The following is an 18,322-nucleotide window of genomic DNA, read 5'->3' as shown; positions in this document are numbered from 1 at the left end:
AAACTCCAAGTGGGATCATGAAGAGTTGGACACGATTGAAAATGACTGAATATCAAAAAAAAAAAAAATGGATTTCTATCACTACAATATTTATGAGACATGACTTAGTAGATAAGGGACCAGCCTCAATATCAGACTAACTATAACCCTGAGCCTAAGTATAAGCCCACACCTAATACCTCAGTGGCTTAGTCAACTTTTTTTTTTTTTTTTTTTTGGAGGCAATTGACTCTTGCCCAGGGTCACACAGTTTGTAAGTGTCTTAGGTTGGATTTGAACTCAGATCCTGCTGAGCAAGGCCTTGCTCTATCTATTATGCCACCTAGCTGCCCCTTCAGTCAACTCTTTAAGACCATCAGTTGCAGAATAGTTATAGATTTGCACTGTTCGAGGGAGCTTTCTTCCTGGAGCTCCCTACATTAGTAAATCACACACAAACACAAAAATCTCTATCTATCATCTATTCATCCATTCATTTATCTATCTATTTGGCATTATTAGCCTTCATGCTTTGATATTAACAGCAACAAATTTATGATCCACACACCGGGTTTCCCTATGCTAGGCAGATTATGGACAGAATTATTTAAGTATAAGTGGTGGTAATTGTACCAAATTTAGAGACTTCTGGAAGTCCTTAGGTTGGCTAAACTGTAATCTTAAAAAACCAATTTTTATAGCAGCTCAGGTCTTCCAAATGTTTGTAGACCAAATATTAGTCATTTGGGTGGGGGAGTTGGTACAGAGAGATATCATAGTCTTGGTCTTTAATGGTCTTGACTGGGAAAAAAAATTATCCTATGTTTTACACAGACCCTTAGGAGGTCATGCTGCCTCATTGCTGTAGCACAGATTGGGACAAGACCTTTCCAAAGGTCTTTTCCTTTGGCTACAACTCCAAAAATCAATTTCTGGTTTGGAATTTCCTTTCAGGAATTTGGTCTATGTTGCTGGGGCCAAATTTACAACCATTCTCTTCCATGCCATTATAAAGTACCCTATTCTCTTGGTCCACCCTTTTCTTTCCAAGGGAGTTCTGCCTGGATAGTAGTTACACTATATTAAACTACTATCCCAGCCTTAGAGGTGTGCAGTATGACATGTAATTCTGCATCAAGGAAACTTTTCCTCCTCTTTTCCTTGGTTAGAAAAATGATCTAAGAAACCTCTGTAAGTAGTGAAATCACACAGGGCACTTTACTATTCTGTTCCCTTTCAGCCCCCAAACAATCCTTCTACCTTTTATCATGACTGAGCATAGCACAAAATGACTCTTGGCTTCCCAAACCTCCCTGGGATTTTCAAGGGGATTAGCCAATTAGGTTTTTGGTATTTTCAAAGCCTCAATTTTCCCCTGGGTTCTTTCCTAAAACTGGCCATCTGGCAGTAAGCATGAGATCAAGAAATTCGAGTTGAAGGTGAAAGAATATCTTTGTGACTAAGAAAATGTATTCTTGTTCTAGCTAAGAAAGGGTTTTATCCTTTCTATGATCAAAACACAGGTCATTTTCACTTTCCCTTTGGTGACTTAGAGAATTGCTGAGAGAGGTTGGGAGTGTTTTGGGTAGCTCACAAGGTAATTTTAGCATAAAACAATGAATAACTTATTCAAAGAGCAAGGAATTATCAAAGTCCCATCAGAATTGAGAGAATAATAGAGAAGGCAATGAGGAAGCTGAGACCTTCTGAAATAGGAGAACTAAAAGCTGACAAGTTTGTAGGCAGTTTTACACAGAACCAAAAGACATATGATCAGGAAGCCAGGGAATGATTCTATCTCTATCAGCCTCCTGATTCAGAGAGGCTAATTGAATGTAGTTGGCTCAGGTCTGTCTTGAGCTATTTAAGTTTCTCTTCTGGATTAGACAGAGCTAATAAGATATGGATGATACTTTCCTCTGACCTCATGTTATATTTTGCTCAACAGTTGCAAACATTCTTTACTCCATTCCTGAGGAAGGAATTTGCAGAACTACAATTGAAAATTGGTTAACCAAATATGTCATGCACTACGAAAAGATACCATATTTAATTCTTAATGGTCAAAGAGGCGGGGGTTTATGTCTGTTGTTCTTTTCTCCCACCTCAGAAAAACTCTGGGTTTGGAAATCCCAAACCTCTTGGTTTCATCATTTGATGAATCAATTATTTATGTTGAAGAGCCACTTTAGGAATTCTTTATCAATTGTGACATAATAAAATGAAAGTAAGGAAATTACAAGGAAAGGTAAAAGTGATCTTTTTTAAATTTTGATGAATGGAAATTTTTCCACTTAAGTTTATATTCTGTACCAGCATATAACAATACAAAAACACCTATTCTGAAAATTGAGGTCATTTTCAAGATAAAGTTTTAGACTAGATTAATTCTGGCTTGTCTTTCAAGGCTCAATGCACATTATTCTCCTTCACATAGTCTTATGTTCTACCTGAACTGGCCTATTGACTATTCCCTAACGTGGCATTCTATCTCCTGCCTCCAATACTTTTTTAGAATATAATTTTTTTTGCATTAAAATTAAGTAGTGATATTGGACTATAGCTCTCTTTCTCTGCTCTGTTTTAAGCATTAAATATACTTATCTCATGAAAAGAGTTTGGTAGAGTGGCTTTATATCATCTACATTTCTCAATATATTCCACTTCTCTTCCCCTCACATGGACACCTTGTAGTGAACTTATGGGTGAACATGCATAAAAGTTACTTAAGAAGGGCAGGTATGGATAGATCTGCATCATTAGAAAAAACATCCAAATCCTCACAAATTATATGAGAAAATTCCATATGGTTTTGTTACCAAAAAAAAAAAAAAAAGTAAAGAGGACATCAGTAATTACTAACCCATAAGCCTATTTTTTTTTTTTTATTAAACCTTTCTGAGAATGAATTACATACATAGCAAGGGTAACCTTGATAATAATATGAAAAAGGAATCAGCAGATTTTCACAAGTAATTTTCTATAGTAGACTATATTTTCACAGTGACACAATGAAAAGGGCAGAGAATATAAGATCTCAATGTATTTAATGATTATTGATTATTAATTTTTTTTTTACTCATTTGAGCAAAATAAAACCTTAAAGGCTCTCCTCCTGGGCATATCTTAAGATCATATGAGATTCCTTAACAAATGCAATAAGAGAAAACTTTATCTAGTGGTTTTCTGATTATCAATGTTAAGTGACATAAAACAAGGAATCAAGTTCAACAAAGATGTTTGTCACTATCATGGAGGTTGAACAAGTCAAAGAGAAAGATTTTTTTTTTATCATTAGGGAGATCTTCCAGATGTTCTTCTCTGCAGATGATATTAGGCTAATTATATCAAGCCCTTGACAATAAAGTCTATTTAGTGATATTCCAACAACTGTGCAAGGGGTGGTACTATCATTATCCCATTTTTAAAGATAAGGAAAATGAAGTAAAGAAAGATTAGGTCGCTTGCCTAGGGTCACACAACTACTAAGTGTCTGAGGCAGAATGTGAACTCCAGACTTCCTGACTTCAAATCTTTCTCCTATGCCAACTAGTGGTTTGTATATGTATCTGGACAGACATTGCAGCTGGACAATGTATTTGTGTCCAGAATTGAATAAGAGGAAGAGTTAAATAGATTAAGTTAGGAAACCAATCAGTCTCAAGGAGTCATCTGAAATGAAAACCAAACTTTTTTGGTATCAATATTCTCCTTGTGATAGACCATCACAATCAAAAAAGAATTAAAATTAAGAGTAACACACAAGAGGAAGAATAAAGAGACATGGAATGGCCATAGATAGACCATAGTACATTACTTGACAATCCAGACATGATTTAACACATAAGAAGTAGCATAAACAATCCTCAAATGAATCCCTGATCCCAAGGTGGATGAGATTCCTGTAATGTTTCCAGCTACAACGGCTACAAAAACAGCTACATTACCATCCTTGCCTATACTATGTGACTTTTGTCCATATTATCCACTAAATTTACCATAATGTTTGCCTACAATGTGCTCATAACCTCCTTTGATTTACCCTGACATTTAGAAGACACTAGTGTAGAACATTCATTCCCATCCCTCATTCTCATCATGTGACTAGTCCATATTCTTTTTCTATCACATATATCCTTGATGATACCCTTCCTTCAGTTCTTTGTTGTTCCTTATTTGTAACATGTTGCAGCCTATTCAGACTTACTATGTTACCATTGTTCCCTGAGTAATACTCACTTTCCAGTTTTCAGAAACTATAATGCTCCATGACACGTAGAAATGATAGAATATTAGAATTAAAAAGATGGACTTCTGTTCAGGGAAAAGTTTTAAGTCATTAAAAGAGACATGCAGTTTTCTAAAGGCAATACAGCCTTGCTTAATACCCTTTTTCTGTTTAATACTGAGCTCAACTCATTGACTATTTTCAGTGACTACTGTACATTCTACAGGTACAGATTCTAAAGGATGAGTCCTATACAGTGTCCATCTAACTGTATGTCAAAATATGGACACCAGGCATTTTCTCCATTTGGTTTTTCTCTTATAAACTGTGAAAGTAAATTTTTTGGACAGTTATGGATCTCATCCAGGAGGTTCTATAATGTACTGGAACTTGATGCAAACTCTATAAAATCATCTATAGGTAAGGGCATATGGAAGATTCATCATTTCCAGAAAGAATCCCTATGTGTTGGATCTCTTGCCTGATATTAGCAAATATCTTTGATACTTCTTTCTGTTGAGTTTCAATTGATGTGAAAGATCAAGAAAGGCATCAAGGAAAGTTATCTATGGTGTTCCATCTTTTAAGGACTCCTGCAGTTCTAATATATGCATGAGGGATATCTTGTTGGAAGAAAGTCTTTAAGATGACATTTTCCTCTATCAAATCAAATATTTTTACTTGGCCCCAGAAATATATAATAAGAAAACGTAAAATATGTGGGCTGTAGTGAGAGTGAAGGATGACTAGTCTAAGTGTGTCACTTGAGGGATTATATGTCAGATAGATTTTGAAAAATAGATGTTTATGAAGCATTTAAAAGTAGAAATTGTTAAAGACCATGCCTAAGTGAAGGGGTAGGTCAGTTCTCCAAAAGCCTGCACAGCTGTGAATCAACACTTGAAGGAGTTGCAAAGCAGCCTTTACTAATACAGATGTTCCTTGTGAATTGGGAATGAAATGAATTGGAGGCAAGGGGGAAGAGGAGAGAGGTCAGAGAATGCAACTGCCTCTCAGTCTCCTTGTATCATCATCATCATCATCATCATCACCATCCTTTCACATGAAGAAATCCATTCTACAAGTCTGAATTAGATCTCTAGCAGCCACTAGCAGGTGGCTCCTGTCTCACAACAAGAAATGATAAAAAATGTCTCAAATTAAAAAGGTGTGAATTACACTCTGAACTGCTGGAAGAAGTACCCATACTGACAAGGTCACAATATTGACATAATGTGGTATTAAGCATACTATTAGTAAAACTATGCCCATTTCTAGTATCCACAATTTAAGAAGGACATGGTTCAACATTTTAAAATAAAAGTTGTTGGGAAAGTCTGAAGAAGCAAAGACAATGGAGAAACAATATATTTTTAACATAGTAGATGGTGACCAGAGAAAAGGGTTTAATTCATAATAATTTTACAAAGAAAATATGTAGATTTTTTGGTTCAAACACTTGGAATAAAAAATGAGAAATAATTAGCATTAGAAAAAAATTTAAGTAAGCTTTCTTTTCTAACTAACAAGACATTTGTGGTGTTCTCATGCCTCGCCCTCACGTTCCAGTTTCAAAGCCTTTACCTAAATTGTTCCTCATGTTTAAACCAACCTTCCTCTTCTAGCCTAGTGTTATGAGTATATCGTTTTCCCCTGTCTTAGTGATTCTCAGCCTTACTCGGTTTTTTGCAATATGCAAAGCATTTTTTTTCTAAGCAATAGTGTAAATATATAACTGAGAATATAATAAAAATGGGTTGAGAAAGCCTAAAGTTTCAATCAGAAAGAAAGGACAGAGAGAATGAATGGAATTAAGTAGAGAAAACAAGCTGAGAAAAAGATCTATAGGGCTAAAGAGCTGTGGTCTAGTGGCTCAGCACTTGGGAGAGGAAGGCTAAAAGATTATTCTATTTGAGCCTAGACAAGGAAATTAGGAATCCAGACACAAAAAAAACTTAAATGCTTGCTTGGTGTTCAGGAGGGCTAAAAAAGAACTAACTCTGATTTAAATATAGAAATAATATGGAGATAAGAAGGGAAAGTAGACTTCTCAAGATGCCAGAGAGCAAAGACCTGAGCACGTGCCAGGCAACAGAAAGCAAGCAAAAAGAAGTTTGGAAACTAGACAAATGGTTCCAAAGTCAGGAGAATCCCTAACCTAAATGAGGCTATGGATCCTTCCTACTTTGTTTATAAGTACACAGTTTATAGCTTGAAATGCCATACAGTATAAGTTACTCTCTATACTCTTAAGTGAATGGCTGGATGGGATATATAGCTGATCATACACCACTGAAGGGATACAGAAAAGAAAAGGCATGAGGACTGAAATCAGTTACTGCTGTGGATGGCACCAGAGTTACAAGAGGTTATGAGGAAGGAACCTCTTCTTGAGCTTCTCCTAGTATTTCATCACCCCATCATAATTCATCTCTTTCCTTCTTCAACTAGTAGTTCAATGCTTACCTCTTCCAGAAAACCCTTCTGTATTAACTCATAAAAGTTTTCTCTGACCCATTTCTACTCCCTAAAAAATCTTTAAGATATTTCTGTAATTACACATCATTCATTACATGTTTTTACCCTCATCAATTCTCTGAAGTTCTGTGATCACCAGAAAGATTGTGTCTGTTTATGTGTGTCTCATGCCCTTAATATACAGATTTTTACCATCAGCATTCAATTGATATGTTTGTCAGCTTTAAAGTTTTGATGTAATTTAGTATCAATGTACAAAGGAAAGAGTATTGGCTCTTTCAAATCCTACTTTTGATGTTTATTACTTATATGATCATAGTAGATAGAGTACCAGGCCTAGCAATAGAAAGACTCATATTCCTGAGTTAAAATATGACCTCAAACACTTACTATGTAACTTGACTATGCCACTTAACCCTGTTCTTTCCTTATGTATAAAATGAGCTGGAAAAGGAAATGGAAAAACATTCCAGTATCTTTGCCAAGAAAACACCAAATGGGGTCATGAAAAATTGAACATGATTAAAAAAAAAATGACTGAATTTATATGACTTATTAGGTAAGTGACTTTAGAATCTTGGACCTTAGTTTTCTCATCTGTAAAAGGAAATGATCAGATTAGATGGCCTCTGAATTCTCTTCCAGATCTAGATCTACAATGCCTTTGAAATGAATATCATTCAAGGAACAGTAAAATTTGAGAGCTAATCAAGACTCAAGTTATATTGGTTGAGAAATGATTAAATTGTAATATTATTCTAAATAGTTTTGAGTCACTAGTCAGAAATGAACTTAACTAATTGTTGGGGCTCCTGATAAAATGTGCAGACCTCAATTTTATAAACTAGCAAATCTTTGAAACACCATTCATCCCACATTGATTCAACAAACATTTATTTGATTAGAAAGAGAATATTAGGACTTCTGGAACGTTACAATTTAGTCAAGTGTAAGCAGAGTGATTTTTCAAAGGAAGGTCAGGCTCAATTAACTTCATTGTGGTATTTTGAGGAAATAACTGGTAAAACCAGAGAAGTGAATCTATGAAGGTAAGGAAGCTGTAGGAAACTTGGGTATAGTTAAATAGTAATGGAATATTTAACTATCAAAATACTAATTGAAATTTTAAAGATGATTTATTACTGAGTTCAATCAGATTAGAAAGGCCTATACTGAGTAATGGAGAAACAAAGCCTCTGATAACAGAACTAATAACATACCAGAATCAAGATTTTTGCATATCACCAGAACCTTAGGAAGCCATAATGAAATTACGTCTCTATGACTTACTCTCTAGTGACACTGAATATCATCTATCTGAAGAGGCTTCTCTCTTTAGCCTATGTTGAGCACCATACAAAGCTATGAGCTAATTCTTAAATTCTAGAAATTAGGAAATCTTCTACTGTTTAAAATTTCCACTGACTAAAGTTTAAGTTTAAAAGAGCCTTAGAGATCTTGTGATTCAATTCCTTACTAAGAAATTGGCCTGGAGAAATGATTTGTCCAAGATCACATCACTCTAGACTGCATTCCCTCCATGGGAAATCCTGATTTTCCTTCAAAATTTAGTTCAAGCAATACTTTCTATGTGAAATCCTTTTTAATCCCAATTTTCCCAATATTAGTTCTCTCTGTCCTGAAATACCTTATATTTATTTAGCATATATTTATATATGTACACATTTTCTCTCCAGATAGAATGTAATCTCCTTGAAGGAAGAGACTTTCTGTCTTTCTATCTCTAGCACCTATCACAGAGCCTGACACTTAATAAATAAACACTTAATAAATGTCTGTTGATTGACTGATATAAGTAGAAACAAGCCTTAGATTCAAATTTCTTGACTCACATTCCTCTAAGTCACATCGTCTTCTTTTTCTGGATTGCATGAGAAATAGAGCTTGAGAATAGTATTTTTAATATTATTTCTGTTGAAGATTCTTTTCATAATTCTTGATTATATTTTAGGGAAGACGAAGAGGGAAGTATGAAGATCAGCTGCCTATTGCTTGTGGTTATAAATACCATACCTAAGTAGAGATCCCTTCCTCAAGATATGATACATTACTCTGTTGCTCTGGACAACTATTATGGTAATTTTCAAAATTTACTTCATAATTTAATTGAAAACTGGAGAACTACAAAACACATGGAATGATGATATTGCTACACTAATTTCATGTGGTTTTCTTTTCCCCAAACAAAGAAAAAAAGCAAGCTATCCAGAGCATATTAAAAGAAAATCAAGGTTGGACACAATATAAGATATTTAAGAAACAGGAGAAGATAGAGAGAACTTAGTGATAGCTTTGAAAAATGTCATGACATTCCCTACATTTTACATGTTTAGAAAACTAAATTTCTGAGAGATAAATTTGTCCCAGTGACAAATCAAAAACATTAACATTATATGTCTTCTTTCAATGAGTGAAAAATTAATTGATAAAAATCACATTTTATTATAGAATTATTTCAAGTAGTTCTCTACCACTGTCAACCCACACAAAGGTAAGCATGATGGATGTTGAGTTGTGTGAAGGATCATAGGTTCCAGACCTATCTAGAACATCTAGCCTAACCCTTTCATTTACAGAAAATGTCAGGGGAGGTGAAGTGATACACCATGCTTGTAGCAAGAGTCAGCCCTTGGTCTTCTGCACAGGGATCATCTGATCTGACTCATGTTCAAAGAAAAGAAGAGATAGTGTTCCCATTGTGTTCTATATGCACACATACACATATAGAAGCCAATCAATTCAACTTGTCTTAAAAAGGGTTGCCAACCTATGGTCCATGTGGCCAAGAGAGTCTTCCCACCAGTTATTACAACTATACCGCTGCTAACAAGAGCTATGATTCCTAATCTGTGGGATCAGCCCTCTAATACTTCTCCCTTGCAAGAAACAATAATCGTCCCCTAGGCAATAGGAGGGCAACCTTTTAAAAAATCTTTTTAAAATCCTCTTTTTAACTGATGCCTTTTGTATTCTCATTTCTGAAAACATCCCTCCTTTCAACCCAGCAAGCCTTTTCTTGTAAGATTTAAAAATAGAGATAAAAAAACAAAACAGGTAAGCAAAAGCAAACCAACATAGCACATGTCTAATGGCATATGTGATATTCTATACCCTTATTTCCTCAGATCTCTAATTCAGAGAAGGAGGTCACATAACTTTCAAAGGAAGGACTCCTTTCTTCTGCTTTAGAAAACAATGCTTATGGTCAGGATGTAATTCCCATTTGAATTGTTAGCATCATGGGGCTCACTTAGCACATACTGCATGCCTTGCAGTCTTGCTAATGAACTTTTGTCATGGAGAGCCTAGAGGAGAGACAATGGAAAGATTAACGTAAATCTATCACCACTATGATCAAAAAGATGCACCAGAAACGTACTTTATGAAAAGTGAGTCAGCATCACTTCTATAAATGAAGGAAAGCATGTCCAACATTTTAAACAGAACCAGTTTCAAAGGGCTTAAGTTCACCCTAGATCTGCACTGACATGTCATTTGCACAAAAGTAAAAGCATAAACACCACTGTCATTCAACATGTCACCTTATACCACAAAAACCATAGCTAAGTACTTATGAAATGGTGGTAACATAGCTAGAAAGGGAAAGTGTAAGGGAGAAGGAGGAATCAAATATCCCTGTGCTAAGAGTCAGAATGGAGCTGCAGACTCAACTTTAACAAGAACCTAGCTTTTGCATTTCCTCTTATTTCTGAATAATTTGAAAACTTTGTTTTATGGTTTGAAACTTATTTTAACACACCTAAATGTAATGTTCCCCACTTATATTTTCCTGTTTTAGGAGTTTTACTTCCTCAGTTCTCTGAAAATGTTCTAGAGAAGTGCCACAGGGAAATCTGAAAACCCTCATAACACTGAGTTGCATGCAACTCCCAAGCCATATTACACTGCCTGTTGTCTCTTTATTCATATTAATACATAAAGAGAAATAAGGGTGTTGGTAATGGGAGTTTAAAAGATGCATGATATAAAGAAAAAACAAACACAAATTTGAGTCTGAGACCAGTACAAGTTTGAGAAGAATCATAGAATGCTTAAAGGAGAAATTAAAGGAGTTTAAAGGAGAAATCATAGTAAACACCCCTCAAATAAGATATAGAAATGTTGTGATTAAGAATATGAAAAAGAAATCTACCCAAACTAAGGATCTTCATTTGCCTTAATGGAGTGTCTTATGCTGTTTGAATTGCGTACAGGACTGTAATGGGCTTTTTATTATTCATTTTAAGTGTTTTAACTTTCCGTCTTCGATTTCTAATAAATTAAAAAAAAAAAAAAAACTTGTAGTAATTGAATTCACTTTGATACACAAACTACAAGCCTTCCTAAAATCATCAAGAAAACAGAATAGCAACTGAATCATGGAGTCCATTCTAACAGCAATTGTCTCACCTGAATCCATCCTTGAGATTACTTTGTTTACAAGGAATTGACTCTTGGGAAAAGGTCCATGTACATATGACTTGTGGATATGCTTTAAGCTGTATTGAGAAGCAAAATTCTTCATGTTCATCAATCTCATAATCTTCATTTAAGTTGGAAGCATTTATAAATCCCTTTTCTGTTTAAAAAAAAATAAAAGCATATGCATTTAATTTGTATGATTTTTTTCAACTGCAAGATGACTGGGGTCAGTTCCAATGGTCTTGTGATGGAGAGAGCCATCTGCAGCCAGAGAAAGAGGACTATTGGGGACTGAGTGTGGATTACAACATAGAAGTTTCACTTTTTTGTTGCTATTGTTTGCTTGCATTTTGTTTTCTTTTTTCATTTTTTTCATTTTTTATCTGATTTTTCTTGTGCAGAATGATAATTGTGGAAATATGTATAGAAGAATCGCATATGTTTAAACATATATTGAATTAGTTGCCATCTAGGGGAGGGAGTAGGGAAAGGGAAGGAGAAAAAAATTAGAACACAAGGTTTTGCAAGAATGAATGTTGAAAACTATCTATGAATATGTTTTGAAAATAAAAAGCTATTTATAAAGAGAAAAAATTGTATGATTAAGAAAACTACACAAAAACATGTGGTGACCAGTAAATTCACGTTTTTTGTTCATAATTTGAAAGCAAGAAAATTCCTAGGATGGCAGTTTATGGGTCATATCAGCTAATCCAATGCAGAATGTATTTTTTCTAATATGTCTTATTCCTGATCCACAATCCTAAATCTATACTCTAAACATGCCCTCTCCCTCCATTTCCCTAGATTTAATTTACTGATTATCTGTATCAGTTGAGCAATAGAATATAAGCTCCTTGAGGGAAAGGGCCATTTCTTTTTTGTTTTTGTACTCCCAGAGGCTGATAAACACACTAGGCACACATTAAGTGTGGATTGAATTGAAGAGCCAAGGAAAGGGCAAATCTAATCAGCAGTTTTAAGAAATTATTCTTTTTTTTTTTTGAAGCTCTTACTTATCAGCAATTAAGAAACTGATATATTTGTTTACATTTTCATTATAGTTCAAGGTTGTACTCTAACTTGAAATATTTCAAAGTGAAGCAAAGACACTTCACAAACACCACAAAACCAATTTGGCAAGGAGTAGAAGAATCACTTCAAACTTACTTGTGCTTTCCTTGCTCTGAATCACTTCTTACTGTTTTCTTTTTCCTATCTTTCTTGGTTCTCTGGGTAATGCTCATCCTTTTCGTCAACAATTCTTTTCAATATACTCACTAGACTAGCCTAATTTGGGATAACCAGGGGATGCCAAAGAAAAGTTCTAGTTCTAACAAACTAATGTCTAACTATGGTCTTAACCTAATTCAGTAGGGATCTGTAGCCAGTTCAACTAATCCGGCTACTTCTGCTTCTGTGATCCTCATATTAAGTTTGTAGACCCCCTTAAAAGACTACAGACAGGTGAATAAGAATATAATCTAATGCTGTAGTAGAAACTTGGCTTACCTAAGACAGTAACCAAAGTTGATTGACTGGGATGTTTTGATGAAGCACAAGTATAATACCCAGAATCGCTTCTTCCTACTGATTCCATAAAAACAAATAAAATCCGAATCATACTTCTGTTGGCTGAATAGGCACTCATCTGAAAATGGCTGCCCTAGATTTGAATCAAACAAGTTTGATATTTTATTGTTTTCCATTCAATATGAAAAGGACATTGCACTTATTTTTTCATAATATGAACTTGATTTATTACCTCTTTTAAAGTCCTGTTTTCTAATTTCCAAGCAAGCCTGAATTCATAATTTTTATAAACAGCTTTGCATCTTATCAACAAGGGTTCTCCCTCTTTGATGAATAATTGTGGTAGAGTTGTTTCAGGGCTTTGATTTAAATCTGGGAAATGAAAATATCAGATGTAAGCAAGGGAGAAAAAAAAGATTTCTCCTCACATACCATATCTGGACTTTTTTGAAGGACAATCTGACATCGTCTCAACCATCTCTTATACTCCTTAAAAAAAAAAAAATCTAGATATGATTTCATTGGGAATTCCCAGTGTGAAAGCTGCCTTAACCAATTCAGATGACACCTGGCCAGGTGTTCTGCCACCCATTGTTTTAGAGATGTCCCTAGTGCACTGAGAGGTTAAGTTCCTTGCCTAGAATCACAGAGTGCGTATATGTCAGGGATAAGATTTGAATTCAGGTTTTCTTGACTCTGAAACCATGACTCTTTATTCAGTGAGCCATGCTGCTGCCTCTTAACAAGAAATAATTGGTTATCCTCTAGACTAACTTGTAAGCATCCCCATTATGATAGGAAACATGTACAATATTTCTACTATGTTCTTTATCAATTTCATGGGTTGCCTTAGACAAAAAAATTCACATTCTGACCATCTTGTGAAGAGCTTCTCTTTGCTTAGCAAGGTTGATCCTTGGCCAACCCAATTCCATGAACAATGTTTTAATCCCAGCATTTATTTTTCAGAAGGTAAAGATAACTATTAGAATTCTGAAGCTAAACGAGAGCATAAACAATTTCATGTTGATCTTAACCTAGACTATTTTCTAAGCAATGGTCATGTCCAGTAATAATCAATTCAGCACAATGTACATGAAAATGTTACCTAGTGTAAAAAGCCTTGTACATTTCTCGCCCAAGTCATTTCTTGCACAGCACCATATGTCTGTTCCAAATAATTCATGAAGTATATTTTCCTTGTTTCTAATGACAGCTTGACTTCCTCTTTTGCAGCTGCAATTAAAAAAAAAACAAATAACATTTGACTGACTCTATTAAAAACTATAAAAATGTTTTAAAAATTCAACTGAGTATTTAAGCAAAGGAAAAGGATAAATATTTACTCCCTGATATGAAAGAGTATAATTAAGAACATCAAAGGATTATAGATTTTCAGCTTTGGGAGAGATTTCAAAAGTCACCAGGTCCAACCAATACCTAAACAGGAATTTTTTTCCACAATGTCTATGATCAGCAATCATACAGTCTCTACTTTAATGCTTACATATGTAAGGAAGGTATTTTTTAAAACAGCAAGAAGGAACTGGAAATTGAGTGGATACCCATCATTTGGGATGGATAAGTTATGGTATATTAAACTGTTGTACAAAAAAAAATGATGAGCAGATTGATTTTAGAAAAGCTTAGAAAGACTTTCATGAACTGATGCTGAGTGAAGTGAGCAGAATTAAGAGAACACTGTACACAGAAACAACAAAATTATGTCATGATCAACTGTGATGGACTTGACTCTTCTCAACAATGCAGTGATTCAAGGCAATTCCAAGAAAGTTGGGTTGGAAAATGCCATCCACATTCAGAGAGAGAACTATGGAAACTGAACGTAGTTATTTTCACCTTTGTTTTTTTGCTTTGTCTTTCTTGTGTTTTTTTTTTTTCCTTTTTGGTTTGATTTTTTTTTTTTTAACAATATGATAAATATGGAAATATGTCTAAAAGGATTGCTTATGCTTAACCTACATCAGATTTCTTGCTGTCTTGGGGAGGAAGGAGGTAGGGGAAGGAAAGAAAAAAATTTAGGGCACAAAGTTTTACAAAAATGAATGTTGAAGTTAGGTGATTTAGTCTAATTCCAATATACTTGTGATGAGAGCCAGCTGCATCCAGAAAGAGGACTCTCAGGACTGAATTTGGATCACAATATAGATTTTTTAAAATCTTTTTTTTGTTGTTGTTGTTATTTGTTTGCTTTTTTTTCCCATTTTTTTCTTTTTCATTTGATTTTTCTTGTGTAGCATGATAAGGGTGAAGATATGTATAGAAGTATTGTACATTCTTTAACACATATTCTGTCTAGGGGAAGGGTAGGAAAAGGGAGAGAGAAAAATTTGGAAAAAAAAGGTTTTGCAAGGGTGAATGCTTAAAACTATCTTTGTATATATTAGGAAAAATAAAATACTATTTGAAAAAAATAGAATGCCCTTCTATATGAAGGCTTTTCTGATTTCCTTAACCTGCTATCACCCTTCTACTGTGTACTATTCTTCTAAACTGCTATCACCTAACTACTTTAGACTTAATTACTTTGTATTTCTTCTACATGTTCTTATGTATTTATGTGTGTATATATAAAACATATATGCTATCTCCCTTTATTAAAATATAAGCTTCTTCAGCTACACCCAAAGAAAGAACACTAGGAAATGAATGTAACCTGCTTACATTTTTGTTCTTCTTCCCAGGTTATTTATACCTTCTAAATCCAATTCTCCCTGAGCAACAAAAGAACTGTTCGGTTCTGCACACATATATTGTATCTAAGATCTACTGTAACCTATTTAACATGTATAGGACTGCTTGTCATCTGGGGAAGGGGGTGAAGGGAGGGAGAGGAAAAATCAGAACAGAAGCGAGTGCAAGGGATAATGTAAAAAATTACCCTGGCATGGGTTCTGTCAATAAAAAGTTATTTTAAAAATAAATAAATAAATAAATGTAAGCTTCTTGAGTGCAAGGATCATTATACTTATTGTATTTGTAACCCCAACAATTAATATAATGTCTGGCACATTGTAGGCTTTTAATAAATGATAGTTTGTCAGTATAGATAGTTAGACTGATAACTTTCAAATGATCGTAAGTTTCAACTTGAGGTACTACTACACATCTCTCAGATTAGCTAAGATGACAGGAAAATATAATGACTAATGTTGGAGGAGATGTGGGAAAACTGGGACACTAATACATTGTTGATGAAGTTGTGAATTGTTCCAACCATTCTGGAGAACAATTTGGAACTGTGTTCATAGGGCTATCAAATTGTGCATACCCTTTGATCCAGCAGTGTTTCAATTCTGATGGACATGACTCTTTTCAACAGCAAGGTGATTCAAGTCACTTCTACTGGTCTTATGAGGAAGGGAACCATCTGCATGGAGAGAGAGGACTATGGGGACTGAGTATGCATCACAACATAGTTTTTTCACTTTTTAAATTGTTGTTTGCTTGTATTTTGTTATCTTTCTCATTTTTTCCCCCTTTTTGATCTGATTTTCTTGTGCAGCATGATTAATTGTGGAACTATGCATAGAAGAATTTGCATGTTTAACATATATTGAATTATTTGCTGTCTAGGGAAGGGGGTAGAGGGAAGGGAGGAAAAAATTTTGGAACACAAGGTTTTGCAAGGGTGAATGTTGGAAATTATCTATGCAAATGTTTTAAAAATAAAAAGCTTTAATAATACAAAATGATTGTTTCACTAAGGTGTCTTTGGTAATGTGCACGACTTAAAGCAATTATCATATAGTCACAAATAAGAGCATTTGGAGATCTTTGATGTTAAAGGAATCTTTCCCCTATTTGGACTCTATGCAGGATATCCTCTATGACAATGATAATATCTTTTAGTTTTATGCCTCATTGCATGTTGATCTTTGGCAAATTGTTGGGGGAAAAAGTGATCTCCATAATCACTATGTTGTAGAATGTTGTTAATTTTAAAATATGAACAAGAGATGCATCATTTCAGAGAAAATTATTTAAGATGGTGATAAAAATAAACTTTTGTGTCTTCATTACAGATAGGACAGTCATCAGAAGCTTTACAAGAGCAAAGCTGCCAGTGTTCTCACTTATATTCCATCTGTTCCAAATGGCACATGCCAATCTGTAACTATGACCTCACCATGAGTCACTGATGCTGCTGAGAATACACAAAAGATAGAGAATTCATCAAGTTGGATGTCCTCACTATGCTCAAAAAGTTATCAAACTGTGCATACCCTTTGATCCAGCAGTGTTACTACTGGGATTATATCCCAAAGAGATTATAAAGAAGGGAAAGGGACCTGTATGTGCACGAATGTTTGGGGCAGCCCTTTTTGTAGTGGCTAGAAACTGGAAACTGAATGGATGTCCATCAGTTGGAGAATGGCTGAATAAATTGTGGTATATGAAAATTATGAAATATTACTGTTCTGTAAGAAATGACCAACAGGATGATTTCAGAAAGGCCTGGAGAGACTTACACGAACTGATGCTGAGTGAAATGAGCAGGACCAGGAGATCATTATATACTTCAACAACAATACTAGATGATGACCAGTTCTGATGGATCAGGCCATCCTCAGCAACGAGATCAACCAAATCATTTCTAATGGAGCAGTAATGAACTGAACTAGCTATACCCAGAAAAAGAACTCTGGGAGATGACTAAAAACCATTACATTGAATTCCCAATCCCTATATTTATGCACACCTGCATTTTTGATTTCCTTCACAAGCTAATTGTACAATAATTCAGAGTCTGATTCTTTTTGTACAGCAAAATAACGTTTTGGTCATGTATACTTATTGTGTATCTAAGTTATATTTTAATATATTTAACATCTACTGGTCATCCTGCCATTTAGGGGAGGGGGTGGGGGGGTAAGAGGTGAAAAATTGGAACAAGAGGTTTGGCAATTGTTAATGCTGTAAAGTTACCCATGTATATATCCTGTAAATAAAAGGCTATTAAATTAAAAAAAAAAAAAAAGTTGGATGTCCTCTACTATAAGATGAGTTGTGAGGAGAGGAAGACACTGACCCACAGACTGATGTCCTTGAAAAAGAAGCAAGAATGATCAGGAGTGTGGGAAGTGGGTGGACAATAGTGGGTGGACATACATTGGATTGAGTAGAAACTTTTGATTTGTAAACTTCAAAGAAGTGGAAGTTGTTTACTGATTATAATAAAGGAAAAATCTGGAAATAGCAGTTCTTCACTCCCCCCCACCCATTATTTTAATTGATACTATTCATTGATTCATTGATACTCTGCTGAAGATGATACTTTCTTTCCCATTCCAGCAGTAATAGTAGTAAGAAGGGAAGCTATGTTTTCTTCTCCTAGTCCAGTGGAAAGGAAGAAGGAAGAATGAACTGTAGTTCAAATGAAAGCTGCCAGACGTTCATCACTGTCATTAATAGATTGTCTAGATTTTCATTTCAGGGTTTCTCTAACCTTCCCCTGTGGCCCCTTCCCCCTCCTTCCTTCATGTTCTCTTTTCTTCTCCCACTCCATCAGCAGTTAGGGAGGGGAAGAAGAATAGGAGAGGTAATGGGTGTAGCTGTGATAACTCTGTTTCCTCCCTATTCTTAACCCTAAAGCAGTAATGGAGGCTCATCTCTTCCTCTAATCCTTCAACCCAGGCC

The 18,322-nt window shown here is 34.9% G+C and overlaps 1 protein-coding gene across 3 annotated transcripts in view; it reads right to left on the bottom strand.

The window, feature by feature from the left end:
- Nucleotides 1-18,322, bottom strand: part of FLT3 (fms related receptor tyrosine kinase 3) — a 124,763-nt gene that overhangs the window by 29,297 nt on the left and 77,144 nt on the right. For all 3 annotated transcript variants that reach the window (XM_031960750.1, XM_031960748.1, XM_031960749.1), the window contains exons 6-9: nt 13,770-13,897; nt 12,894-13,033; nt 12,641-12,794; nt 11,117-11,285 (exon numbers count right to left, since the gene is read on the bottom strand). In XM_031960750.1, coding sequence (XP_031816610.1) covers nt 11,117-11,285; nt 12,641-12,794; nt 12,894-13,033; nt 13,770-13,897 — 591 coding nt within the window. The remainder of the gene's footprint in view (nt 1-11,116; nt 11,286-12,640; nt 12,795-12,893; nt 13,034-13,769; nt 13,898-18,322) is intronic.

This window comes from Sarcophilus harrisii, chromosome 3 (genome assembly GCF_902635505.1).
Source record: "Sarcophilus harrisii chromosome 3, mSarHar1.11, whole genome shotgun sequence".
In the NCBI taxonomy this organism is placed as follows: domain Eukaryota; kingdom Metazoa; phylum Chordata; class Mammalia; order Dasyuromorphia; family Dasyuridae; genus Sarcophilus; species Sarcophilus harrisii.
The sequence above is the reverse complement of the archived record's forward strand: the minus strand, read 5'-3'. Positions and strand labels throughout refer to the sequence as shown.